We start from the raw sequence: 27591 nt of genomic DNA, 5'->3' as shown, positions 1-27591 counted from the left end.
TTTTTTCTTTAAATGATTGGTAGATTTTGCCAAATTATGCAGTTCTGGGCTTTTCTTTGCTGGGAGTTTTATAATTACTGATTTAACTTCTTTAGTTTTGTTATAACTTTGTTAAATTAACATTTGTTGAGTGGAGCACAGAAAACCACAAGACAAATTGAAATAGAGACGTTTGTTACTCATAGATTCTGGAGGAATTATAGAGAAGGCTTTGAAGTGGCCACATGGGGAGGTCAAGGCAGAGTGCAGACAGAGAAATGGAGGACCTGGCACACATGTCTTCATTAGAGTCTGCGTGTAGAGTGCTTTGGGGTTCCTGGGCTTGGGCTGGGTTGTTCAGTTCAAACCAAAAGAGCAGGGTTTTGGTAAGCTCCATGGGGATTTTTATCTAAGGGGCATGTAGAGCATACAGGTCCTGGGAAGCAGGGGAGACTGTTGATCACAAGTATTAACAGAATCTACGTTTGCGTGTAACTCTGCAGCCTGCAATCTAGGGCAAGCACTTCCCTAAAGAAGGGCCTAGTGTTGGTGTAAGGTCCCTAACGGCTGCTTGGCCACACAAAATGGATGCCAAGGCGGTGGTACCATGGAGTAGCCTAGCTAAACTCTTTGACAACTTGTAGATATGTCCAGATTTTCTGTTTTTTTCCTGAATCGCTTTTGGGAGTTTCTGTTTTTCTAGGAATTTTCATTTTATCTAGGTTCCGTGATTTGTTGGCATGCAGTTGTTCATCAGTTCAGTTCAGTAGCTCAGTCATGTCCAACTCTTTGCAACCCCATGGACTGCAGCACACCAGGCTTCCCTGTCATCACCAACTCCAGGGGCTTGCTCAAACTCATGTCCATCGAGTCAGTGATGCGTTGGTGATGCCATCCAACCATCTCATCCTCTGTCGTACCCTTCTCTGCCTGTCTTCAATCTTTCCCAGCATCAGGGTCTTTTCCAATGAGTCAGTTCTTCACATCAGGTGGCCAAAGTATTGGAGTTTCAGCTTCAGCATCAGTCCTTCCAGTGAATATTCAGGACTGATTTCCTTTAAGATGGACTGGTTGTATCTCCTTGCAGTCCAAGAGACTCTCAAAAGTCTTCACCAACATCGCAGTTCAAAAGCATCAATTCTTTAGCTCTCAGCTTTCTTTACAGTCCAACACTCACATCCATATATGACTACTGGAAAAACCATAGCTTTGACTAGATGGACCTTGTTGGCAAAGTAATGTTTGTCTACATTGATCATAGCTTTTCTTCGAAGGAGCAAGCGCCTTTTAATTTCATGGCTGCAGTCACCATCTGCAATGATTTTGGAGCCCAAGAAAATAAAGTTTCTCACTGTTTCCATTGTTTTCCCATCTGTTTGCCATAAAGTGATGGGACTGGATGCCATGATCTTAGTTTTTTGAATGTTGAGTTTTAAGCCAACCTTTACACTCTCCTCTTTCACTTTCATCAAGAGGTTCTTATAGTATTCTTCTATAATTAATATTTCCTGTCTTTATAAGATTAATGGTAATGTTCTCACTTTCATTCCTGATTTTAGTGATTGGAGTGTTCTCTTTTCTTGGTTGGTCTGGCTTAATGTTTGTCAGTTTTATAGGCTCTTTCAGAGAACTAAGTTAGTTTTATTGATTTTTCTCTATTGTTTTTTATTCTATATTTCACAGAAAGGGTTAGTTGCTCAGTCGTGTCCGACTCTGTGACCCCATGGACTGTAGCCCTCCAGGCTCCTCTGTCCGTGGAATTATCCAGGCAAGAATACTGGAGTGGGCTGCCATTCTCTTCTCCAGGGGATCTTCCCGACCCGGGGGTTGAATCTGGATCTCCCGTGTTGCAGACCAGGATCTCTGCCCTAATCTTTATTATTTGCTTCCTTCTTACTTTGGGTTTAGGTTTTCTTTGTATTGTTCCTTAAGGTGGAAGATTACGTTACTGATTCGAACTCTCTCCCTTTTTCTTCTTTTTAATGTAAATATTTACAGCTGCATTTTTCACTCTGAGCACTTTTTCACTGTATCCTGTGTTTCGATATGTTGTATTTTTATGTAACGTAGCATTTAATAATTTGCCTATGATTTGTTCTTTGACCCACTGGCCATTTAAGAGTATGTTTACTTTGTAGTTTGTGAATTTTCCAAATTTCCTTTTGTTACTGATTTTTAGTTTCATTCCATTATGATCAGAAGAGATATTTTGTGTGATTTCAGTGTTTAGAAATCTATTGAGATTTTTTTGATAACAACATATGGTCTATCCTAGAGAATATTCTGTGTGTATTTGAGAATATTTGTATGGTTGTTGTTGAGTGGAACATGCTGTATACATCTGTTAGGTCTAGTTGATTTATAGTATTATTGATGTTTTTTGTTTCCTTCTTTCCTCTTTTTTATGGTTGTGCTATCTATTGGTAAAAGTGGGATGTTGACTTCTGCTGTTTCTCATTTTAGTTTTTATGGTTTTGACTTCGTATGTTTTGTTATATGTTGTTAAGTCCGTATATGTTTATAATCATTTATATCTTCTTGAGCCTTTTAAAACTGCATAATATCTGTTTTGGTCACCTGTTTTGTTTTAATGTCTCTTTGTCTGATATTAGTTTATACGTGCCAGCTCTCTTTTGGTTACTACGTACATAGAATATCTTTCCATCCTTCCATTTTCAACCTATTTGTGTTTTTGATTCTCAAGTGCATCTCTTGTAGATAGCATATTGTTGGTCATTAAAAAGAAAATCCATTTTGCCAGTCTCTGCCTTTTAATTGTAGTATAATTTAATTCATTAACACTTACTGTAATTATAGGCGGAAGGACTTCTGCCATTCTTTGATTTGTTTTATTTCTTTTTGTTCCTCATTTCTTCCATTACTACCTTCTTTTGTATTAGTTATTTTCTCATGTAACATTTGAGTCCTTTCTCATTTCTTTCACTATTCATCTTTTAGTTATTTTCTTAGTGGCTGCCCCAAGGATTATAGTTAACATCTTAATTTGTAAGTTTAACTAAAGTTAATATTAGTTTTAGTATTATATAAAACTTTTCTTCTCTATGGGCTCTGTTCCCCCATTTTTATCATCATGTTACATCTTTGTTATTGTGTGCCCATAAAGGTAGATTTACAATGATTGCTTCATTTATTTGCTAATTGATTGATATTAAATACTAAACCACTCTTGCATTCTTAAAATAAATTCAGTCAAAATGAAGTGTTGCTGTTTTATCCTTACAATGTATTTCTGGTTCAACTTTCTAATGTTTTGCTAGGAATTTTCGTGTCTGTAATCATGAGGATATTGACTTATAATTATCTATGCGTGTGTGTGAGAGAGAGAGAGAGAGAGAGAGAGAGAGAGAGAGAGAGAGAGAAGGTTTAGTGTCAGTAATGTAGTTGGAAGTTGTTCCTTTCTACTCTGTTTTAGGAGTTTGTACTAAATCGATGATATTTCTTAAACATTTGATATAATTCAGTGAAGCAACCTGGACCAAGACTATTTTTGTGGAAAGATTTTTCAATTACTTATTCACTTAAAAATAGTTATAGAGTTATTACTCAGCTATTATTCATCAATTTTGGCATGTTGTAGTTTTTCAAGGAATTTGTCTAATTAATCTAAGTTGTCAAATTTGTTAGCATGAAGTTCTTCCTAATATTCTCCTAATAACCTTTTAATATCTGCAGCAATGTAATTTTTGGAAAATGCTTATATTAGCATTATAGCAAGCATTTATACAGCGCTTATACATACCTTTGATTTTACAAATATTAGCTCTTTTAATTCCCATGACAATTTGTGAGGTAGATAGTATTATCATCTCCATGTTATAGATGAGAAACCAAAGTTAAACTGAAAGAAGTTAGGTGCCTTGCTCAAGGTTACAGAACTGGTGTGTAAGGGCTTAAATTGTAATCCAGGTCGTCTGGGTCCAGAGTCCTCTTTTCTTAACTACTATTTACTTTGCTTTTCTGAAATGCCAGATAGCTGTTCTGTTCTTCTTAAGGAGTTGTGCTGTGTTCGCTGTAGAAACCATCCTTGCTCCCAACACCTTAACACTACTGAGTGGAAATATTTGTTTCAGGTATTCCTAATTAAAACTTGGAATGCCTTTTCTCCCATAAAAACATTACATATGTTGGCTAGGCATACTTGAAATATTATTGTTAATACTCTTCTTCAGCCACATAATATGTTAAAAAGACTTCTGGGGTTTCGCTGGGAAGTTCACCAAAATTTATAATGTGAAACATTGTTTCTGTGGGAAAATATTAGAGGAAATTTATTTTAAATTCACTTGCCTAAAATGTTAAACTTCATTTATGTGAAAGTGTTTCTTAATTTTTTTCTAATTTCTTAATGATTTGAACCTACTGAGTTATTATTAAATCATAATTTAAAAAAGACAAACATCATGATTAATTTGGACACATATTTTGTTTTACTTTGATTAATTTGTTGATCAATATCTTTTAGGGTTATTCAAATGCTCAGAAGAATATTCTTCTTCAGGTGGATCAGAACTGTGTTCGCAATTCTTATGATGTCTTCTCTTTGCTGCGGTAAGAAACTTCTTAGAGTCCTCTTGCATTTTCTAAAGAATCTTCCTCATTCTGAGTTTGTGACATTTCAGTGTGAGGAAATGTATGGGAGCTTTAGAAACTGTTACTCAAACTTAGCATTTTTTAGTGAGAGGTTCATAAATTTTGTAGCTACAGTTATTTAAGTTTATCTCTTTTACAAAGCCTTTGAAATGCCATTTTTTTCCTGTGGACAGTGGAAGAGAATGATTGGAAGCTAGTGATCTTAAAGTAGGGACACGAGCTGTTTCCGGGCTTCCGCACTATAAAGAGTAGAAACCAGAGGTATACAATTTAGGTTTATCAGAATTTTACCAATGATGCCATTACTTACAAAAGCTGTCCAATAGCCCTAGACATAGCTTGGAGTTTTGACCTGCTGTAAACGAATCACGTTTGGCAAGTCAAAGAGCTTTGCGTGAAGCTCATTTGCTCAAAGGCTTAACGGCTTCAGCTCTGTATTTTCCTAATGTCTGGGCTTAATTTTGTACGATTTTTAAATTTGGTTTTAATTTTCAGTGTGGTAGATCATCAAGGACATTTTCCCAGGAGGCAGGCTACCAAAATAAATGCAGTTTAAAATAAAGTTAACAGTGACACTCAACCTATGTTCACCCTACTCAGACAGATGGTTCATTGAAACTCCATTTTGGCAGTCTTTTCCTAATGTTTATATAACACATCATAAATTTCAGACCATTAGACATCCTCTATATATCTGCTGGAGGAAGAGTCCAGAAAGATGATTGGACCCTTGTCCAATTGTATGGTTGTTTATTTTGTAAACGTTATTAAATGAGCCTTTCCTTTGCAAATCTTGAATCTCGTTATACAGAATGATAGAGAGTTTGGTCACATGGACTATGTAAATTGCTCTTAAGAGACAATGATTTCAACTAAAGTAACCACACACATTTGTCCTTTGATTTTTACCTGAGAGATACTTTGACTTCTTAGGATATGTACCAGAATGGACAGAATTTAGTAATTGAATGGTAGCGATAGAAAACAAGTTGTGTCAAAATATATAACTCTTATTTTTGAGCCTATTCAGTTTGGATTACATTGAGTTTTAAGTATTGAAAAGAGGGATGCACAGAAATAGTTTGAATCGTGAGTAAGCCACTAATATTTCTTGGCCTGTTTTCCTCAATAAAATGAGAGTTATAGATACTATTATATTTAAAGATATTTTTGAAGTATGAGATTTTATTATGTTATTAGAGAAATCAGTAAAGTTAAAAACAAAAGGAATACCGAGTCAGTGAGAAGAAGAGAATTTGGGAAAGGAAGTAACATAGAATCTAAGAAAATAGAGATTTAAGGGGTATTGAAGGCCTTGGTGGCTTAGAGGGTAAAGCGTCTGTCTGCAGTGCGGGAGACCAGGGTTCGATCCCTGGGTCGGGAAGATCCCCTGGAAAAGGAAATGGCAACCCACTGGAGTACTCTAGCCTGGAAAATCCCATGGACGGAGGAGCCTGGTAGGCTACAGCCTGTGGGGTCGCAAAGAGTCAGACACGACTGAGCAACTTCACTTTCCTTTCCTGAAGGCTCTGTACAGTAATGATCCAGGAGAATAAGAGCTGAAGAAAGACTGTGGAATCTTGGGAATCAACTTGGTATAGTGGAGAATGTGTTGACTGACTTGCCTGTGGCTTTAATTATCCTTGATTTATCCTAATTCATTTAACCTCTTTGATATTCTAAAACATAGAAGCAGTGGTGTTACAATTTGTTTAATTTACAAGTGTTTTCACATCTATTACCTTTTTCTCCTAGAAGTTTTCTGTGCTCCCATATCAGGGATCAGCTTTTGTCTTCCATGTAGAAGCTGAGGCCAAGGGGCAGTCAATTACTTATCAATACTTAGCTGAGGGGACACACACCAAGTAAGAGCCAGACTAGAGATTGGTGTGAAGGTTTTCTGGCAAACAAAATTTGCAAACCCTTATCACGCTCTGACTTATCCTAGACTGGTGGTTATTGGGTGCATGTAGCATAATGATACAATGCTTCCCTGGTGGCTCAGGCGGTAAAGTGTCAGTCTACAATGCGGAAGACCTGGGTTCAATCCCTGGGTCGGGAAGATCCCCTGGAGAAGGAGATGGCAATCCACTCCAGTACTATTGCCTGGAAAATCCCATGGACAGAGGAGCCTGGTAGGCTACAGTCCATGGGGTCACAGAGTCATAGAGCCCTCCATAAATGCAAAATCATAAAATTAGTTTGGTAGTTGCTCAGTTAATTAACACTGATCTTGCAATGAAATGTCTCTGGGGAGTTTCACTTCTGGAGTGCCTTCTAGATTCCTTAGGTGTGTCAGCAGTTTGAATAACCTTGTTAATAATTGCCTGCTCATCACCTTTATGTAAATCATTTTTAGCTGGTAACACAGATATACTTTTCTCTGAACCAAATCTAATGTCTGTTTATCAAGTAAATTGGCTGAACCCGGAAAGTTACTCTGGAGCTAGAAACTTTAAATTGTACTTGTCAATGTTAATGAGTAAGATGGAACTTTCTTTGCTAATTCACAGTTCAGAGTAATTGTCATGTATCTGCTCGATTAAAAGTTCTCTTCCCACTGTTCTTATCATGAGCTATATATAAAATGATTGCTGAGACAGTTAATGTGGTGCTAATCAATTTTGTTCATTGTTTCCCCTCCTTAACTCAGGCAACATTGTTCCTGGATGGAGTAATTTTTAAAAATATACCTTTTCCTTTCCTGATGATTTCTTTTTTTTTTTTAATTGTTACTTCTTGATCTGTGATTTTATGTGAAAATACAGAGTCTGAATTTTTTAATATGACTTATTCCACAAAATTCTCAATACTGTTTGGAGTCAGGGTTAGAACCCATGTCTCCTGTTAGTAACTCTCACTGTGTTTTTGTGTTGGTAGCTACTATGAATTGATAATGTCCCACCTTTTATTTGTAAATGTCATACAAAAAAATAGGAAATCTTGACTAAAGGCTGCTTTTGGAGCATCTATGACCCTAACTAGCATTATAGCCCCTTCTGATGGATGTGTTGTACCACATTTTGTAGGAAAACAATGACCTGAGGTTTTACTCTTCTGCCAACAGTTAGGAATTTAGACTAATTCCAGTGTTGCCAAAGAAAGAGCAGCTCTTTCCAAATTTACATTCAGTGTGTGTGATGGTAATTGATTTCTGCTTCCTAACCCTTGGAAATCCCTGGATTAAGCATTAGTTTTCATGTAAGCAGACATTTAATTAGGAGACCCTTCACGCGTCACATTTCATACTTCAGGATGTTCACCACAAGGTGTCAATGTTGCTCTTTAACTGGCATTTGAAATTTCCTTTATTTTACAGTTTTGAAATGAGAAAAGTAGACTTACGAATTATAAGTGAGCCTTTAATTTAGAAGTTAACTTTCCTTCTCTTTATTATTATTCCTTCTAGGTTAATGAGTCTATAAACAGCTTTCTCTTTTGGGATCTGTTGATTTTTGAAATGTTTTATTTCTTGTTTTGTGTTGGTGATGGGGAGTTGTTGAAAGGCTGCCTGGAGAGGAGTGGCATGCTTAGGAGTGTGGATTTGAATTCTAACCATGATGATTATGGAAGAGACCTGAGGGGCAAGACTGGAAGCAAGCAGATGGCTGTAATCCTGCCTGTCCTCTGGAATTGAAAGATGATTGTTAGTGTTTAAAAACGTTTTTGTTTCATTTTGTTTTCCCTTTCATACTTTCTCAGAAAGGTAACTATTGTATTGAACCAAGCAAGACTAATTGTTTTCTCTGAGTATAGTTTTCATTGTTTTTTCCTTCTCTTTTGACGTGTCCTCCTTTCACCAGTTTAATAAATGGAGGTATGGTGGAGGAACCATGGGCTTTGGTCCTTCATCTAGGTTCCAGTCCTAAACCGCCAGGTTACTTTGGGCAAGTTTCTTAACTTTGGTATGCCTCAAACTGTTCTTGTAAAATGGGGGTAATTTTGGTCTCATAGACATATTATGAGAATTAAAGCAGATTAAATAGATTAAAAGATCATAGGACCATTACTGGCACATAGTAGACATGCAATAAATAATAGTCTTCATTTCCCCCTTGACTTCTTCCACCTTGAAGTTAGCTTTCTTCTCTATGCCAGTGTTCCCTTTATATTATTACTGCTAGGTTTTCCAATTTTCGGCATAATTTCCCTTTCTGTTCTTGCCATTCTAATGCCTCCCACCTCTGTTCTTAGAATTACTTTTGTTAATCCTCTAACAATCATGATAAAAATTGTTTAACATGTGCATGTCTTGTCTCCCTGATGGCACTGAAAACTACTTGAAGGGAGGGGTTGTTTCATGGGGCTATGTTTTCTCCTCTCCCTCTTACTGACATTATGTTGGAGTTACTGTGGATTTTGTTGTGATCCCGGAGCCCTTGGTCCTGTGGATCCTGCATTACTCTTTCTCCCTAAGGACCCTTTTACATTACCACAACTTCAACCACCACAGCCACATGTTAATAGCTCTCAAAACTATGTCTCTAGTTTCAAGTTTTCTTTTGGATTTCTGCTCTGTAGTTTCCAGGGACGAGTAGACGTGCATGTGCTGTAGCAACCTCAACCGTAGCATGTCTGGCTTAATCTACATACATTGGCTTGATCTTTCTCTTCCTTTTGTTTTCCCTGGTTTCTGTAGTAGCATCATCAGCATCTCGCACACTACTGAGCATACCCTTGTTTGTTCTCACCTCTGTTTTCCTGGACTATTTCCTGACCTCTGATCTTCCTACGTTGAGTTTTTCTTTCATGCAATTAATAGATACTATTTTTAAAAATCATTTATTTATTTATGGCTGTGCTGGGTCTTTGTTGTTGTGCAGACTTTCTCTAGTTGCGGTGATCGGGAGCTACTCTTCGTTGTGGCGTGCGGGCTTCTCGTTGCAGTTGCTCCACGGCATGCAGGATCTTCCTGGATCAGGGATCAAACCTATGTCCCCCGTGTTGGTAGGTGGATTCTTAACCACTGGACCACCAGGAAAGTCCTAATAGATTTGTTTATTGAGCATTTCCTTTGTGTTAGGAACTATGTTAAGTGATTTATATGAATTGACTCTTTTAATTCTTACAACAACCCCATGTGGTTAGAAATGTTTATTCCTGTTTACAGATGAGGAAGTTGAAGCACAAAGCAGTTGAGTAGCTTATCCAAGGTTATACAGGTGGTTCATGTTAGTCTGTATTTAAACCTAGTTTAGCTTCTGAGCTTGTGTTCATAACCAGCATGTTTTACTACTTTATTTTTTCACACTGTTTTAGTACAATTCATCTGCCACATTGCTGCCAGAATGATCAAAGATATAGCAGTTTTGTCACTCATTTGGTTTAGCTCTCACATAGAGGATAAAGTCCTTCCTTCTTAATTTGGTATTCAAAGGACATGGTTCTAAATAGTCCAAAGGAACTAATATTCTTCTTTCAAATCCTCCTGCCACTAGTAGCCAGTAGCAAGTAGCAGCTAGCCTTTACTGCGCACGTGCTGTTGTAATTAATTCTTCATTGTCTGATTTGTTCTCTGCTTAGCACCCAGAAACTGAGAGCTCCTTTAGATAAGAATCCTCTTTCTGTTGATCCTTGTATTAGTCCTATGACGGCTACATATCAAGTATATTTAGCAGATAAGAGATGCTGTTTTAATTGATCAATTCAAACTGTTCTTCAGGTTATAGGGAACTGGGTTCTGTTGTTCCTGTTTCCGGTTTGTACCTGGTAAAATGAGAGTTGTAAAAAATTTCTCGACCATTATCAAAAAAGTGTTGAAAATACAATCAGGTCCATAAAGATTCAGCTGCCTCTTTTCTTTCTGCCACTGCCTTCAACATAATGATTTCAGGATTTTGTGACTTGTGGTCTTATTCCTTATGCAGATCTTTGGGGAAGATCTTTATCTGGTAAATTGTTGCCATATCCCCACCCCCCACTTTGATAGAAAATACTTTCTCCTACAGAATTTCATTTATAGAAGGGGAATGCTCATACCAAATAAATTATTCCTGCTGTAATGTTTAGAAAATAGGGAGGATGACATGTGTAAGGGTGTAACTGTTTATAATCTTTAAGTTTTGTATGCAAAGACCAACTTTTAGGGTGCCGGGAGAGTTTTCTCCTCTCTCGTCTCCTAATGATGTCTTTCCCTAAGAGGTAAGTGCAAATGTAGAGAATATAATTAAGAACCTGATTGTAAGCAAAAGATGTCACAAAATTTATGTCCTAAGACTCGTATAGTTTTCTGTTCTTGTTAGACACTAGACCCAGTGTCTGTGTGCTCATTGTTGATAAATGAGGGGAATTAAGAGGATTACTGTTAAGGTAGACACACTGACAGCAAGGAGAAGCAACATCTGACAGTTTGCTCTGTTTGTGCCTTACTCTTTGTTTCTGGAGTATAACTGAATGGTGAATCATATTAGCTACTGTCCTATCTTTATACTCACTATGTTTGGATTTGTAAATAGCCCTCTGTCACTACTTCATATAAAAGGAGGGCAGGGAGAAATAGAAATAGCCCAGCTGTGAAGAGAGACAGACTAAGTGAAAAAAGGCACAGCTAGCATCTCTCTTCTGTGTGTGAGCAGCTTTACCCAAGTACAGCTCCATCCTCTAGTTCCTGACTGAAGTTAATAATGAGAATTATTAAGCATCCCATGTTAGTTTTCACTAATGCTGTCTCCATTTAACACATGAGGACGCTGAGGCTTAGATCAGTGTGTGTCTAGCACCGCAAGGTAAGTAGTGTTAAAGCTGGTTTGAATGAAGAGCGCATGTGCGTTCTTCCATTATACTCTGTTGATACCAAACCATCAGTGGAATATAAAGTAGTCCTTGTTAAAGTCTACGTAAGAGAGCAGTGATATGTGACAAGATTTAGGTTTTTAATAAAAATTTAAAATTAAAAAGTTAGATATTAAAAAATGTTTAGGTATTTAATGTAAGTTTTAGTTAAACAAAATTGTTATTTATGTGTAATAGCACATTTTATTTTTATTCATCTTTCTATATATACACACACAGACACATATATACTTACAAAAATATTGATAGAATTTTAAACAAAGTCTGGAGTAATTTTAGGTGCAGTGGTTTTTTTCCCCTTTTCTTTTTAGTTTTTGGCTTGTATTCTTCCTTAAACTCTTTCCCTCACTACCAGAACCACCAGTTGTAGACTGAATGTTTGTGGTCCCCCCCCACCTCAAACAGATACATTGAAACCTAATCCCCAGTGTGATGGTACTTTGAGGTGGGGGCCTTGGGGTGATGATTAGGTCATGAAGGCAGACCCCCCATAGATGGGATTAGTACCCTTATAAAAAAGGCCCTAGGGAGACCTGGTCCCTTTCTCCGTGTGATGTAGTGAAAAGATAACTGTGAACCAGGAAGCAGGCTCTCACCAGATACCAACCAAACTGGTGCCTTGATCGGTAGACTTCTGAGCCCCAGAACTGTGAGAAATAAACTTCTGTTTATAAGTTACCCTGTCTATGATATTTGTTACAATAGCCTGAACTGAATAAGATACCATCCAAACACAGAACACATGTTGACATGACCCCAGTCACCTGTGTACCCATATTAACAATCTGTCGTGTATCTATTTCACATTTTTTCCTATGATCTCTATGTATAGGTCATAGATATCACTATTTGACAAAATTGGAGTGGATATTATATGCTTAACTCTACCTTTAGTTTTCTTGTTTAACATTCCATGTACAGATCTCTTCAGTTCACTGTTTTAATGATTTCTTAATAGTCAATGGTGAGGTGTACTATATTTTTCAGTCATCACCCTATGGATAGACATTTAATCTTTACTTTGGCTCTGGTTTTTTATTTGTTCATTTTGCCATTATGTGCAATACTGGAGTAAGTATCTATATATGTATATATTTTTATATTTGTGATGTTTTTGTTTATATGTATTAAATTTTCAGGAGTAGGGTTTCTAAGTCAAAGGACATGTATAATTTTAATTTTAAGAAATAACATACTGTTTCCCCAAAGAGGACATATAATATGTGACTTTCCTCTTTACCTTGAAGCCCTGCTGGCCATGGTATCATCTTTCTTTGTGTGATTTTTATTAATTTGATGAGTACAACACCTCAGTGTTACTTTAATTTTTATGAGTTTCAGTACCAGTGCTTAGTCTGAGCTACAAGTGAAAGTGAATATCCTGGATTTGTTAGCCATTCAGTATTCTTCTGTGAATTTACCTATTCTTAATATTTTACCTGTCTTTTTAATTGAGTTGCTTGTGTTTTTTCATATAATTTTAAAAGTCCTTGGTATTTTTTCCAAATATCTCAGTTACGTCTTGAGTTAGTATACCTTATACAAAATGTTTATATTTGTCATATCATATAATTTTGGTTTTCCTTGGATGTCTTCTGAGCACTCTGTCTTGGTTTCAGAAGTATCTCTCTTTTTTAAAAAAATAGATATTTTTTACATTGGAGTATAGTTGCCTTATCAGAAGTCTCTCTTCCGTTTTAGTTCTATGTACATTTTCTAAGTTTTCTTTTAAGGTTTATATTATTTTACTTTTAAAATTAAATCTCTAATACAATTTGGAATTGTTCTTAAATATATTGTGTACATATTCCATATATTGATGTAGAAATTCATTTTCTTTACAGATGAATATCCAGTTGTGCCACTAACTTCCTTTTCTTACTGAATTTAGGTACCACCTTTGTCATATACTAAAAGTTCATGTAAGCTGGGGTTCATTTCTAGATTCCCTTTTTGTTCTGATCCTTTTGTGTAGTTCTTTGCCAATTTCAGATTAATTACAGTGGTTTTTTGGTATGCTAATACCAAGTAAGGCAAGTACCCCTCTTGCTACTCTTCTTTTTCCATTCTATTTTTGGCTGTTCTCAGAACTTTATTCTTCCATATGAAGGTTAAGGTTATTTTATCCTAGTCAAAAAAAAAAAACTTTCTTGAATTCTAACGGGAATTTTTATATTCATTGACTTTTTATATTTGGTGAGAGCTGTCATTTTTTATGGGGGCTTCCCTGATAGCTCAGTTGGTGAAGAATGCAGGAGATCCCGGTTCCATTCCTGGGTCAGGATGATCTGCTGAAGGGATAGGCTACCTACTCCAGTATTCTTGGGCTTCCCTTGTGGCTCAGCTGGCAAAGAATTCTCCTGCAGTATGGGATACTTGAGTTCAATCCCTCGGTTGGGAAGATCCTCTGGAGAAGGGAAAGGCTACCCACTTCAGTATTCTGGCCTGGAGAATTCCATGGATTCTATAGTCCATGGGGTCTCAAAGAGTCATTTTTATGTTAGTATTCCCATCCAAGACATGATATGTCTTATATTTGTTCAAATTGTATTTCAATCCTTTGGTAAGATTTTATAGTTCTCTTCATATGGTCATGTGCCTTTCCATTAAGTTTGTTCTTAGGTATGCTATAGTTTTGACACAATTCTTTAATAAAATGTTTTCCATTTCCATTCTTGTATACTCATTTCTATTATAGGGAAAAACTGTAATTTTTAAAAAGTCATATTCAGTGATGGTATCAAGTTAGTTTTTCTTGTTTTTTAAGGAAAGAGCTCTGATTTTTTTGGCCATATACTCATTATCAATAGAAGGATAGATTTATCTCTTCTTTTGCAGTATTTATACTGTCTTCTTGTCTTTACTGCATTTACTACAACTTTTAGAACTTTAAAATTACTGTTGAAATGTAATGGAAATAGCGAGCAGTTTAGTCCAATTCTTGTTTTAATTAAAAATGATCACTGTTTTACTGTTCAGAATATTCTCTGTTAATTTTGGAAAATCTTTTTGATAGTTCTTCCTATTTAACTTTTTAAAGCAATAGATGTTGAATTTTTTGAATTGCCTTTTCATATTTATTAATGTTATATGTTTTTCTTTAATTTATAGTTGCAGAAAGGTATGTAGATTTCTTGGTATTGTATTACTAATTAGTTATAGATTATTCTTTTGATCATTACTACAAGTGAGATTGGTATATAGTATTTGTTGTTTTTTGAGGGGGTGGGAAGGAAGATGTGATAGGTAATCATCTTTCCTGAGATCCTGAAATTGAATTGGGAAGCTTTTCATCTTTTTCTGTGATCCTCCTTTGTAAAATTATGAGAATAACCTCATGGGGTTGTTGGGAGGTGAAGTGAATGAATATGAAGTGCTTAGTACAGTGCTCAAAGTAGTTAACACTATATTTGTTAGCTATTAGTATCATAATCAACGGAAACATTAAATGATTTTGGGGATTTTTAATTCTTTAAAGGTTTGTTAGAGAATTTAGCTATTAAATCATCTAGTTCAGGTGACTTTTATGATGATAAATCTGACTCTCATACTTCTAGTGCTATTTGCTCTCTTTTATCCTTCTTCTCCATGGTTTATTCTTGATAATTTGTTTTTTGCTAGGAAACCATGTACTTCCTCTAGATATTTAAATTTATTGCTGAAACAGCACATATAGTTTTATTTTGTAATTCTTTTAATCATTTTAGCAATTTACAGCAGATTTTCTAATTAAGCCCAGAAACCAGTTAGAAATTTAGTTATATTATTGGATAGGGTGCTTTCTAATGCAGAAGTTGAATGCTTTTTTGTGTGTGAACTGAAACAAAATATTTGATACACTTTTTGTCTTTAAAATATTTCTCAGAATGAGAACAGAGAACACAGACCAATACATAAGTGTAGGGAATTTAGAGCTCTAGTTTATATTTTGTCCCCAGCATATATAGCACCAGCCTAACTCAGAGTCAGATCAGATCAGTCGCTCAGTTGTGTCCGACTCTTTGCAACCCCATGAACTGCAGCAAGGCTAGTAAATATTTGTTAACTGAATGAATGATAAATTATTAAATGAATGCATGAAATACAATCCAGTTGGATAATCACTGAATAATAGGTAGATTTTTGGAAGAATTTTTTTAAATGGTAGTTTTAAGTCACCATTTCTAAGATAATTAATACTAATCTTGGATATGTTCCTCCACAATTATGGTATATATTTACTATAAAACATCTAAATACTTCATTGTAGACAAAGTGCTTGGTAATGAAAGTCACATAAAGGCGTTGTGTGGTAAATTAACTAGTTTATTGAATGAATTAACCAGTAGTCATGAGTTACTGATATGTCTCATGGTCCTTAACTAGGACCTTTTGTAGGCTCTTCATGGTGCTAAGCCCATTTTCTCTAGTGGACTGAATGTTCAACAGAGGTAGCAACACAGTAGGTAAAATAAATGAGCCTCCCCAAAATAATGTTCAGAATTTCTGGCTTGGAGCAATAGCCAGATTCATTCAGATATTGTTAGAATGGTGAAAGAGGTGTATAAAATCAGTATAAAGAGATAAAGAGGTAAGGAGCATCCTTTGAGGGCAGTTAAATATATGAATAGTCTTCTGCCCAAGAGATGTTCTCTGTCCCTGCCTTTGTCCTTCAGTTCTGGCTTGATTTCACAGGGTTTCTTTACTAAGACTCTTTTGTTTAAGATGTCACTGCAAATTAAAGCTTTACCATCACACCCCTCATAGCTGCCTTGTAACTTCTACTTTCCCACTGGTGCCAGGCATGTTCCAAGGCAGCTTTCCAAGGTTTAGTGATTTCACCCTGATATCTCTGCCAATAAAAATAACCAGTTACCATTAAACACCTGCCCCACCCATAACTTGATTTTTACATGCTGTTTTATTAAGAGAACTTATCAGAGATTTTAGGAGAATTAATACATTATGTTCATCAGGATATTACCTGACCCTTGAAGTAACTTTTATATTAAAAGGTAGGGTGTTTTACCTTTGAACAGAATATGAGACTCAGCATGTTTATCTGTTGAGAAGAGTAGCCATTGTAATAACCTTATTCTTATGATTCTTTATGGCTGGAAGTACTCCATTGACATGAGAAGCCAGATTCTTACTTTGGGAACTTATACTTTAGTAGGACAGATTAACAGACACAGCAAGCAACGAGTCTTAGATTCATTGAGAGGGTAATAATAATTTCTAAATGTTTTGTTGGTATTGTAGGAAAAAGTCATAATCCCACCCCTTCCTATGCCTTCACAGGTGGTAGGGAAAGAAAATACTGTTTGAATATCTCAAATATGAAAGATACTTAAATGCTAAAAACTTAGCATATATATATTTATAATATTCACAATGCTATGCTACTATTATAATTCTGTTTTGCTGGTAAGTGAGATGACAACTTAAAAAGGTGAGCTAGTGTGTGTTATTCAGAGTCCTGGTCCATTTGATGGCAAAGACCTTTCCAATATATTTCCTCATCTCATGTGGAAGAAGTCTTGAGGCTGCCCAACAGCTCCTATCCCCCTTCTGATAAAATTTCTTTGGTGGTGCACCTGGGTGTGAATGAGCCAGACATTTCTCAGAGAGTCTTCTGGCCCTGGCACAATGGAGACTTTCATAATAAGCTCTCCTAAGAGCCTTCCAAGTTCTGTGCCTCTGTGCCTCCCCAGGCTGGAAGTGTTAACTAAAATCTGTAAGTTCGCTGTTGAGGAGCGTCTAACTCTGTGACCATGGGGCTTCTTTTACTCCTTTTCTTTCAATACAGTGTGGAGTGAGTAGACATGGTGATGCTTCTTTGTTGGCATTTCTATTTTCAAGCTCTGAACCATTAAATTCCAACTCTGCAAGAAGCATACTAATTTGAGGTAAAATGATTTCTGTGGTAGCATTGATTTTTTTTTTTTTAATCTCCAATTTCTTTGATTCTAGTGACAGTGTCAAATATGAACCTTGCAGTAGAATTGACCTTACGGGGGACATATGGGGGGACATTTGGAGATTTAAATGTATGAAAAATTTAGTATAAGCCAAGAAATGGACTCAACAGCTCTCAAAAAGTTCAGATTATCTTCAGATCAGATCACATCAGTCGCTCAGTCGTGTCCGACTCTTTGTGACCCCATGAATCGCAGCACGCCAGGCCTCCCTGTCCATCACCAACTCCTGGAGTTCACTGAGACTCAGGTCCATTGAGTCAGTGATGCCATCCAACCATCTCATCCTCTGTCGTCCCCCTCTCTTCTTGCCCCCAATCCCTCCCAGCATCAGAGTCTTTTCCAATGAGTCAGATTATCTTATGTTGCATTAATTAAACTAAAGTGCCCAGATCAAGGGAAGTAATAGTCTTCCTGGACTTTGTGTTCATTAGGTCATATTTGGAATATTCTGTTTAATTTGAATCCCAGTTTACTTTGATGAGAAAGAGCCAAAGGAGATGGCCAGGGTGAAAGAAGGGTTTTTAAATAGTTGAGAATAGAGAAAATTTAGCTTGGAGAAGAGGGGACTTCAGGAGTATAGTTGCTATCTTTAAACTAAAGAGTTTTGGCAAACAGTTGTTGGGTAATAATAGTAAAATAGATGTATTTATTGAATATGTACCGTCTGTCAGGTTAAGTACTTTATATGCTTTATCTCTTTTATTTATCGAAGCAAGTGTATGTGATTGGTGTTATTCTTTATTATCCCTGTTTTGCTAATGAGGACACAGATCCAGAAAGGGAAATTGACTGCCTAAGGTTGCATTGTGACAGAACCAGCCAGTCAAAAGTTTTACTCCATTTTCTTTTCTTTCTTCCGTGCTTCCTCCCACATCGTAAAGAATTTGGACCCTTTCTGAAGAAAAAAATATGTAGGCGTAGTGTTCCTGTGGGTAGAGTAGTGATAGTGCTATGGCAGTAGAGTATACTGGGGATGGTAGGATGAGTTATTTTAGTAGAGTGGTCCGGAGACACTTCACTGAGAAGAAAAGATTTGAAAAAGATAAGGCAGCAAGTTGGGTATCTTTAGGAAGAACATCCCAGAGAGCAGCATAGCTGGTGTAAGAGCCCTTGAGGAAGCAGTGAACTTGGTTTGCTGAAAGTACAGCTAAGAGGTCAGTCTGGTTTGAGCATAGTGAACAAAGCTGATAGAGGCCAGATTGTGTGGTTTACACTTTTTCCATGTATGATGGAAAGATGTTGGAGGGGTTGGAGCCAAGGGAGTGATATGATCTGACTTTTATTTAAAGAAAGTGACTCTGGCGTGGAGAATAGACTGAGGGGAGGGAGAGTAGTGAGAGATTAGTTAAGAGACTATTGTCTTATCCAGGCAAGAGACAAGAGTGACTTAGGCTGGTCTGATAGCAGTTGAGGTATATGAAGAGAAGTAGTCCAGTTCCTGACATAGCTTGAAGTTGGAGCTAACCAGCCTTGGTAATGGATTAGATGTGGGCATGCCAGAGAAACTGGACTTAAAAATAATGTATAGATATTTAATCTGTGCAGTTAGGTGAATTGTGGTGGCATTTATGAAAATGAGGAAGATTTGTAGGGGAGAAGGAGGATGAACTCATGGGGAATCAAGAATATATTTGGGACATTAGGTTTGAGATATGTATCAGTCATGAAGGTGGAGGTACTAAGGCATTTGGATGTGCACTTTTGATGTCAGGGCTAATTGGTGCTGCTGGAGACTTGAACTTAGGAATAGTGTCAGTCAAGTTTCAGTGTAGGAAACAAACCACTCTAGATATTTTCGTCAGAAGAGATTTCACACAGAGAGTTGGGTATTTATAGAATCACTTGAGGGCTGAAGGAGTAGAAGTCGGGGCTGCTCGGCTTCAGGGACACACTGCTTTCTACTAGGCTTTGAGGTCAGCCCAGCACAGTGGCGATCTGGTGCTCACAGAACTGCTGCTAGTGAAGTAACCACCCCTCATGCCCAGACACCTGAACGAGGAAACTGACTGCTGCAGGAACTCATACTGGAGAGGGTCTGTCACTGCTCCTGGAAGAATGGCTTCCCCACCTTCTACCTTCCAGACTTGGTTCAAGATTCTCCAACATGTTGGAAAAGGAGAATACAGCAGAGGAATAGGGGCAACTAATAAGGTCTGGGGGAAATCTAGGACAAGGTGGCATCCCAGAGCCAAAATATTTTCACGGAATTGATAACTGAATCAAATGCTGTGATTGAGTAAGAAGCGGACTGATAATTGAATACTGAATCTAGCAATTGGGGGCTCTACTGGTGATATTTGTAAGAGCAGTTTTTGTGATGTTGCAGGAGTCGTTTAGGGAGAGAATAAGAGTAAGGAGATGAAGACAAGAAGTGTAAACTGTCCCTGTGAAGTTTTTCTGCACAGAAGAGCTGGAAAATGGTACTAAAGCTGGAAGGCAATGAGGGGTCAAGTGAAGAGTCTTTTTGTTTTGAGGTGGAAGGTATTTAGCATCAGTTCAGTTCAGTCGCTCAGTCGTGTCCAACTCTTTGCAATTCCACGAATCTCAGCACGCCAGGTCTCCCTGTCCATCACCAACTCCCGGAATTCACTCAAACTCATTTCCATCAAGTTGGCATACTCATGTTCTAAAGGAATAACTGGATGCCTGAGAAAGAGAGGGGATAATAGTAGGTATGAAAAGCTTTGATAAGTGAAAGATAGTGGAATCCCGTGTATAAGTAGATGGTTAGGCCTTGTAAAAGAGGGGTGTGTATATGTGGGGAAGGCAGAGTATATGGGTATAGATATAGAACCACATGATATATTTGGTGATGGGAGAATGAGTAAGTTGTCCTCTGATTGCTTCTGTTTTTCAGTAGGGGCATCAGTCAGGTGTCAGAAGGTTGAAGGTTTGTATAAACTTTGAAGAGAAAAGAGAATCTTTAAAAATCATCATCTTAGAGAATGAGAGTGAATTAACTTGGCCTGATAGTTCTCAAACTTAAGCCTGCATCAGAATCAGCTGGAGGGCTTGGTGCAACACTGATATCTGGGCCTCCCCACGAAGTTCCTGATGCATTAGTCTGGGCAAGGTCTGGGAATTCACACCTCTGACTGTCCCCCGTGAACCCGATGCTTCTGGTCCAGGTTGCATACTTTGGTTACACATTTAAGGGAGAACATTCAGCATGCTGTTTTTCACCAGCTGTATTCAGCCTCTTGAGTGCAAAGGTGAAGACAGTTTAACCAGAATTAGGGTTTTGCCAGGTAAATTCATGGGCAAGAAGAGAGGTCCATATGAGTAATTTATAATGGTGGACCATGGACTCTAAGTTGGGTAAGAAGAGAAGTGAGGACATGAGGGAAGTGATGATCAGCGAAAAAAGAGATATAGGACCAATGGATTGGAAATTCTGATGATGGAAACAAATTGTTGGAATGAAGTATGGAGAGCAGTGGTTAGTGCTTGGGATGCTTGAAGTTGAAGTTTTAAAGATGCAGTTATTAATTATGATATAAAGTAAGAGAATAATTGAACTGACTGAACGGGTGGAGGTCAAGAATCTAAGAGGCTGGAATATTGCCTGGACATAAAAGTCATCAGGAAGCATGGCAGGAATAGTGGTGGAGAGAGAGGATGGTGAGTCAGGTGTTAAAATCTTCAGTTATTAAGCTGGGATGGGAGGACTGCAGATAAGAGCAGCAGGAAGGGAAAGCAGCAAAATCAACATGTACATTGAAAGGACTGAAGGTTTTAAGGAGTGGAGGAAAGCAGTAGTCTGAAAAGCAGCAGAGTTACAAAGGAGACATCTACTCCATCCCATGCTCAGTGTTACATAGGGTATAGAAAAAACACAAAACAAAACACTTGAGCTCATTTAGTTCTTAGAACAGTCCCCATTATTCCCACTTTGACAGATGAGGAAACTGAGACTTAAAGTAACTGGCCTTGACAGTCACAGCTGGTGACTGCTAGAGGCAACATTGTGTGGGCCCAGTGGAAGCTAAAGGAAGGCAAATGTTGACTCAGTATAAGAAAGTACATTTCAGCAGTTAGAGGTGTGCGGGTGACAGTGTTCCTTTGGGGGGAGCTTCCTGTCACTGAAGTGGATGTCTGCCTGCTGCCATTACCATTGCAAACTAATTTGATCACAGAATGACATAAGAAAAAAAAACCAATATGTAGTAAAAGAGGAAGGGAATTGATATTTATTAGCTGTTGGGAGAGTGGGCAAACAGGGAGATAGTTGAATCTGGTTATCTTTGAGCTAAGAGTTGATGATAGTTGTATGATATTGTGAGTGCACTAAATGCCACTGAATTGTATACTTTAAAATGGTTAGTTCTATGTTATGTATATTTCACCATCGTTTAAAAATGTCTCTGATTAAACTGTTTATTTTCATTTCATTCTATTGGCAATTCATTTGTCTACAGAATTTCATATGCAAGACACCTTGGGTACAAAAAGTAGAAAAGTGGTTGTTGTTTTCATAAAGAGTTTGGGTAAATGTATACATATCTAAGTGTATGAAGAGTTACCTGGTCGCATGAGGTGGTAAATCTTAAGTGCCCCGAGATGATGTGAATAATTGCTTTCGAGGTTCTGAGGACATGGGTTCTGCTACCTGTTCTTACCACAGTGTAGCTGGCACAAAGCATCTTTCCAGGTGTCCTGCTTTTTCTCAGTGTTAGAACTTGGGACAGCCCACTTGGCTCAGTTTTCAGCTTGAACTATGACATCAGTTCAAACATTCGTGGAAGAGGATTAAATTGATATTTGAAAAGAACATCTTGTCAAGTAAGTCCTCAGGAAACAGACTCAGTGGCAAAATATGGGATTGTTGTTCTTGCAGGGGATGGTTGTATTTTTGTTAGGGCTGATTACAATCTGGCAGAACTTTTTTGGGAAAATATATTCTTTGTTTAAAATAAAAAGGACTGTTTGTTCAGGTTTTGTTGGCTAATTCTAATAGTATTTTAGGTATTGATTTTTTACAATGGTGTTGTAAACATCCTGAGTTTGATGTTATGAAAAATTAGCTGTTCTTTGTTTTCATTTTTGAATGTCGGTTTTTATTTTACAAAATGCCTTGCAGAAACACTGAAGGATAGTACAGTGTTCCTATATACCTGCACCTAGTTTCTTCTCTTATTATCAGCCACAAGTGTGCTTGAATAGGAAAAACTCGTCCTCCTCCTATGTTTCCTTTTTACTCTCATGCTACCACTAGACTCACAATACTTCTAATACCATATCAGTGGATCTTTTTTCACACCAAGCAGTTCTGCCAGCTGAATGTCCTGGGGTTTAACTTAATTCTGACACTGTCTACCTGGAGACAGGGGCAGATCCCACAGCTTAAGGGCTCAGTCCCCCAAGACTGCCGCCAACTTCAGACACCAGTCTCGTGTCCAATCAGTGAGACACCAGTCTCGCTTCTGATCAACTGGCTGTAAATCAGAGGAGAGGTTCCTACAACACCCTCCTCAAGTTTGATCAATTTGCTAGAAAGGCTCAGTTTACTGACTGACTACTAGTTGATTGTAAAAGGCTATGATAAAGGATACAGGCGAACGTCCAGATGGAATGGATGCGTAGGGTGAGGTATGTGGGAAGAGGTGTGGTGCTTCCAAGCCCTTCCTGGAGCTCCAGTCTCCCAGCACCTCCTTGTGTTCAGCAACCCAGAAGGCTCTCTGAACCCCGTGTTATTCGGATTTTTATGGAGGCTTCATCACTTACGCATGGTCTATTAATTAGTTCTGTTTACAGCCTCTGCCCGTTTACTGGAGAATGGTAGACAGGGCTAAAAATTCCAAGTTTTTAATCATTACTTGATCTTCTTGGTGACCAGCCCCCATCCAGCAGCCTACCGACTCACCTCATTAGAACAAAAGACATTGCTATCACTCAGGAGATTCCAAAGGATTTAGCAACTGTGTGTTAGGAATTGGGGTCAAGGACCAAATATTAGAACAAAAGATGCTCCTGGTGCATCTGTCATTTAGGAGATTACAAGCATTTTGGGAGTTCTGTGTCAGGAACCAGGGGCAAAGACCAATATACATATTTTCTCACAACGGTATATTTGTTATATTTAATGAACCCATGTTGGTATATTATTAACTGAAGTCCATAGTTCATTCAGATGTCCTCTTCCAGGATCCCATTCTGGATACCATATTGTGTTTACTCATTATGTCTCCCAAGTTTCCTATTGGCTGTCAGTTTCTCAGATACTTCTTATTGATGTTTTTGATAGGTTTTGTGTGTGTGTGTCTGTGTGTGTGTTTTAATATTTATTTATTTGGCTGTGTCAGGTCTTAGTTGCAGCATGTGGGATCTTCGTTTCTCAACCAGGCATGAAACCCACATGCCCTACATTGCAAGATGGATTCTTAACCACTGAACCACCAAGAAATTCCCTGATAGTTTTGATAGTCCTTGATGGTCCTGAGGATGACTGGTCAGGTGTTTTTAGAGTGTCCCTCTGTTGAGATGTCTGATATTTTTCATGTTACTAGATTGGATTTATGGGCCTTCTAACATTTGTGACTCTCAAACAATTATGATTGCATGATTATAAGAGTATGTAAGAATATTAACAACAAAGAATTTTACCATATATTATCCATGTAAATTATGGAACATGCTGTGTGATAAACTTCGCAGTTGAGAATTTTAGGATGAATTAGGTGCAGGGTTTACTAATCCAGTGATCTGAAAAAAGAATGTTGGTCAGTCATTTGAAATAAAATGTCAGTAGCAACAAATCTTAACTGAGAACCTGCTGTGAATAGGGCCATGTGTTACTCTGTCAGTCACTCCTCCCTTTCAGTTCCAGCAGGAGCTCTGCACACAGTAAGCAATAGAAGAATGAAGATCGGAGCAGCCTTATGAGTGGATACCCAAAGGAAGAGAGCCATCATTGCAGCTCTCTGGAAGAAGACTGACTTAGAGTGGGTGGTGTAGGCCGTGTAGGCCTACTGGAGCCTCCTACCTTGTTGTTCAGCCGCCCCATCGTGTCCGACTCTTTGCGACCCCCACGGACTGCAGCACGCCAGGCCTCACTGTCCCTCACCATCTCCCAAAGTTTGCCAAGTTCATGTCCATTCTATCAGTGATGTCATCCAACCATCTCATCCTCTGATGCCCTCTTCTTCCGCCCTCAATCTTTTCCTCCTACCTTGAGTTCAGTTCAGTCACTTGGTCGTGTCTGACTCTTTGTGACCTCATGGACTGCAGCACATCAGGCTTCCCTGTCCATCACCAACTCGCGGAGCTTACTCATGTCCATCGAGTCAGTGATGCCATCCAACCATCTCATCCTCTGTTGTCCCCTTCTCCTCCTGCCTTCAATCTTTCCTAGCCTCAGGGTCTTTTCCAATGAGTCAGTTCTTCACATCAGGTAGCCAAAGTATTGGGAGTTTCAGTTCCAGCGTCAGTCCTTCCAAAGAACATTCAGGACTGATTTCCTTTAGGATTGATTGGTTGGATCTCCTTGCCGTCCAGGGGACTCTCAAGAGTCTTCTCCAACTCCACAATTCAAAAGCTTCAATTCTTCAGCGCTCAGCTTTCTTTGTAGTCCAACTCTCAATTCCATACATGACTACTGGGAAAAAACCACAGCTTTGACTAGATGGACCTTTGTTGGCTAAGTGATGTCTCTGCTTTTTAATAGGCTGTCTAGGTTGGTCAGTACTTTTCTTCCAAGGAGCAAGTGTCTTTTTATGTCATGGCTGCAGTCACCGTCTGCAGTGATTTTGGAGCCCAAGAAAATAAAGTCTGTCACTGTTTCCATTTTTCCCCATCTATTTCCAATGAAGTGATGGGACTGGATGCCATCATCTTCGTTTTCTGAATGTTGAGCTTTAAGCCAAATTTTTCACTTTCCTCTTTCACTGTCATCAAGAGGCTCTTTAGTTCTTCACTTTCTGCCATAAGGGTGGTGTCATCTGCATATCTGAGGTTATTGATATTTCTCCGGGCAATCTTGATTCCAGCTTGTGCTTCATCCAGTCCAGCATTTCTCATGATGTATAAGTTAAATAAGCAGGGTGACAATATACAACCTTGACATACTCCTTTCTCGATTTGAAACTTGTCTGTTGTTCCATGTCTGGCTCTTGACCTGCATACAGATTTCTCAGGAGGCAGGTAAGGTGGTCTGGTATTCTCATCTCTTAAAGAATTTTCCACAGTTTGTTGTGACCCACGCAGTCAAAGGCTTTGGCATAGTCAATAAAGCAGAACTCGCTCGCTTTTTCAGTGATCCAACGGATGTTGGCAATTTGATCTGTGATTCTTCGGCCTTTTCATGTCCTTCTGCCCACAATCTAAATCCTGGCCGTAGCACTGCATCCTCATTTTGTGTATTGGTGGAGGAGAGGAAGGAGACACTGCGGTGTCTTCTATTATAAAACTTTACATGGTGACATAACTGCCTGTTCAGTTACTCTGTTTTCCCCAATCGGTTGTAACTTTTGTGTGGAGGAGTCTGGCTTATCTTGCTCACTGTTAGAGCCTCTGGTGCTTAGCCTATTCCCTAGCACATGATAGGTGTTAAATTAATAAAGATTAAATGGAAGTTTGTCAGGCAATACAAGGAACAGAAGACTATACTGGGTAACAGCATGTAGAAAGATAGGGAGTGCTTGCCTGACTTGTAAAATAAATTCTTCCAGATGTAAATCACATTCCTCTGCTCTGGGAAGCCTTCTTGGATCTCAGTTCATTTCCTGTGCCCTTATTGCACTTATCAAGCATTCTGTGCCTTGGTTACTTAGTTTTATTAACCTTGCTTTATTATTTTTTTTTAAGATTCTTTATCTCCTCAATGCTGGCTACTTTGTGGGGAGGGCGGAACGCCTGTCATGTGCAAATATTGTGCTGGGTGTTGTACCTGTTTTGTTAACCTATTTAATCCTTTCAACAACTCAGCATAATAAGCAGATGAGGATATTGAGGCCCAGGAAGGCTCAATAACTTGCCCAAGGTTGCACGTCACTTTCTTTGTCCCCTCCAGAAGCTTGAGGGCTCTTCTGCCCTTCTTTGCTGTTTCTAACAGGATACATTGCTTTACTAGAATTTATACACTTCATGAGAATCTTTCATACTTTATAGACCTTACCACAATTCCATTGTGTTTTTTTTTTTAAATTATTATTTGCTTGAAGGGCCATATAATCCTAACACTTCTTCAAACTTTGTAGCTCAACAGCAAAACTGGTGAAATCTAACATTTCAAATCAGTGAAATCAAATGTTACATTTTCAAGGCTAAACATGAATGTCTAAGTTAGCAATTCCTTATATGATAAACTATTATTATAAAGATGTTTTTATATAGAGCAGACAGAAAAAGAAAGTTTTAAAATTGGTCAGAGAAAAAATAGACTTATTCAAAGTGTGTGAAGCATTATAGTTTTGATGCTTCAACATTGAGCTGTCCCCTGTAGCCTTGGAAACCATAGCTTCTCAGTGCTTGTTTTTAAACTATGGTTTTCTTTTTAATATAAGTAGATTTTGATGGTAGAAAAAAGTTGTCATGTGGAATTACTCTGTGGAGCCACTTGAACAGACTTGAAACATTGTTTATGCATAAATAAATTCACCATTTTGAAAAATATTCTCAACAGGCACAGTATGTGCTGGCATCTGCAAGTCAGCTCATATTTGATGCTGAATTTAGACAACTCATAAGAGGTGGCGAAAAGGGCTTTTGATAGAAAGCAAATGGAAAAGGCAAGGTGTTGGGGTTGGAGTTTTTCCCTTTTATTTACTTTTTAAATTCCTTTTAACATTTCCTGAGAATTCATCAAATTGCCTTTCAAAATGAAATTTTTTGTGTGTGAATTATAGCATGACACAACTGTAAATGTTGGTGCTTGCTTTATGATTTTTTTGCTTTGTTTTCTTGTTTTAATGCTGTTTTCTAAGTAGAGAATTGGTATTATTATTTACCGTGACCATCATTCATATGTTGTTCATTCATTCAATAGCTAATTTATTGCTTTCCTACTAGTTATTGTGCAAGTTACATGCTGGGGATGCAAATGTAAGTAAGATATGACCCCGTCTTCTGCTGCTGCTGCTAAGTTGTTTCAGTCGTGTCCAACTCTGTGTGACCCCGTAGATAGCAGCCTACCAGGCTCCCCCGTCCCTGGGATTCTCCAGGCAAGAACACTGGAGTGGGGTGCCATCGCCTTCTCCAGACCCCGTCTTCTAGGTTATTTCAACCTATGGATTAGTCAAGCAGTACCCTGTGT

The 27591-nt window shown here is 38.0% G+C and overlaps 1 protein-coding gene across 7 annotated transcripts in view; it reads left to right on the top strand.

The window, feature by feature from the left end:
* The window catches only part of UVRAG (UV radiation resistance associated), a 326555-nt gene that overhangs the window by 83827 nt on the left and 215137 nt on the right, over positions 1 to 27591 (top strand). For all 7 annotated transcript variants that reach the window (XM_044929343.2, XM_025266389.3, XM_044929342.2 and 4 more), the window contains one exon: positions 4463 to 4548. In XM_044929343.2, the coding sequence (XP_044785278.2) occupies positions 4463 to 4548 (86 nt within the window). The remainder of the gene's footprint in view (positions 1 to 4462; positions 4549 to 27591) is intronic.

The sequence above is a fragment of the Bubalus bubalis genome, chromosome 16, assembly GCF_019923935.1.
Source record: "Bubalus bubalis isolate 160015118507 breed Murrah chromosome 16, NDDB_SH_1, whole genome shotgun sequence".
NCBI classification, from domain to species: Eukaryota; Metazoa; Chordata; class Mammalia; order Artiodactyla; family Bovidae; genus Bubalus; species Bubalus bubalis.
Note: the sequence above shows the minus strand (reverse complement) of the source record. Positions and strands in the feature narration are given on the sequence as shown.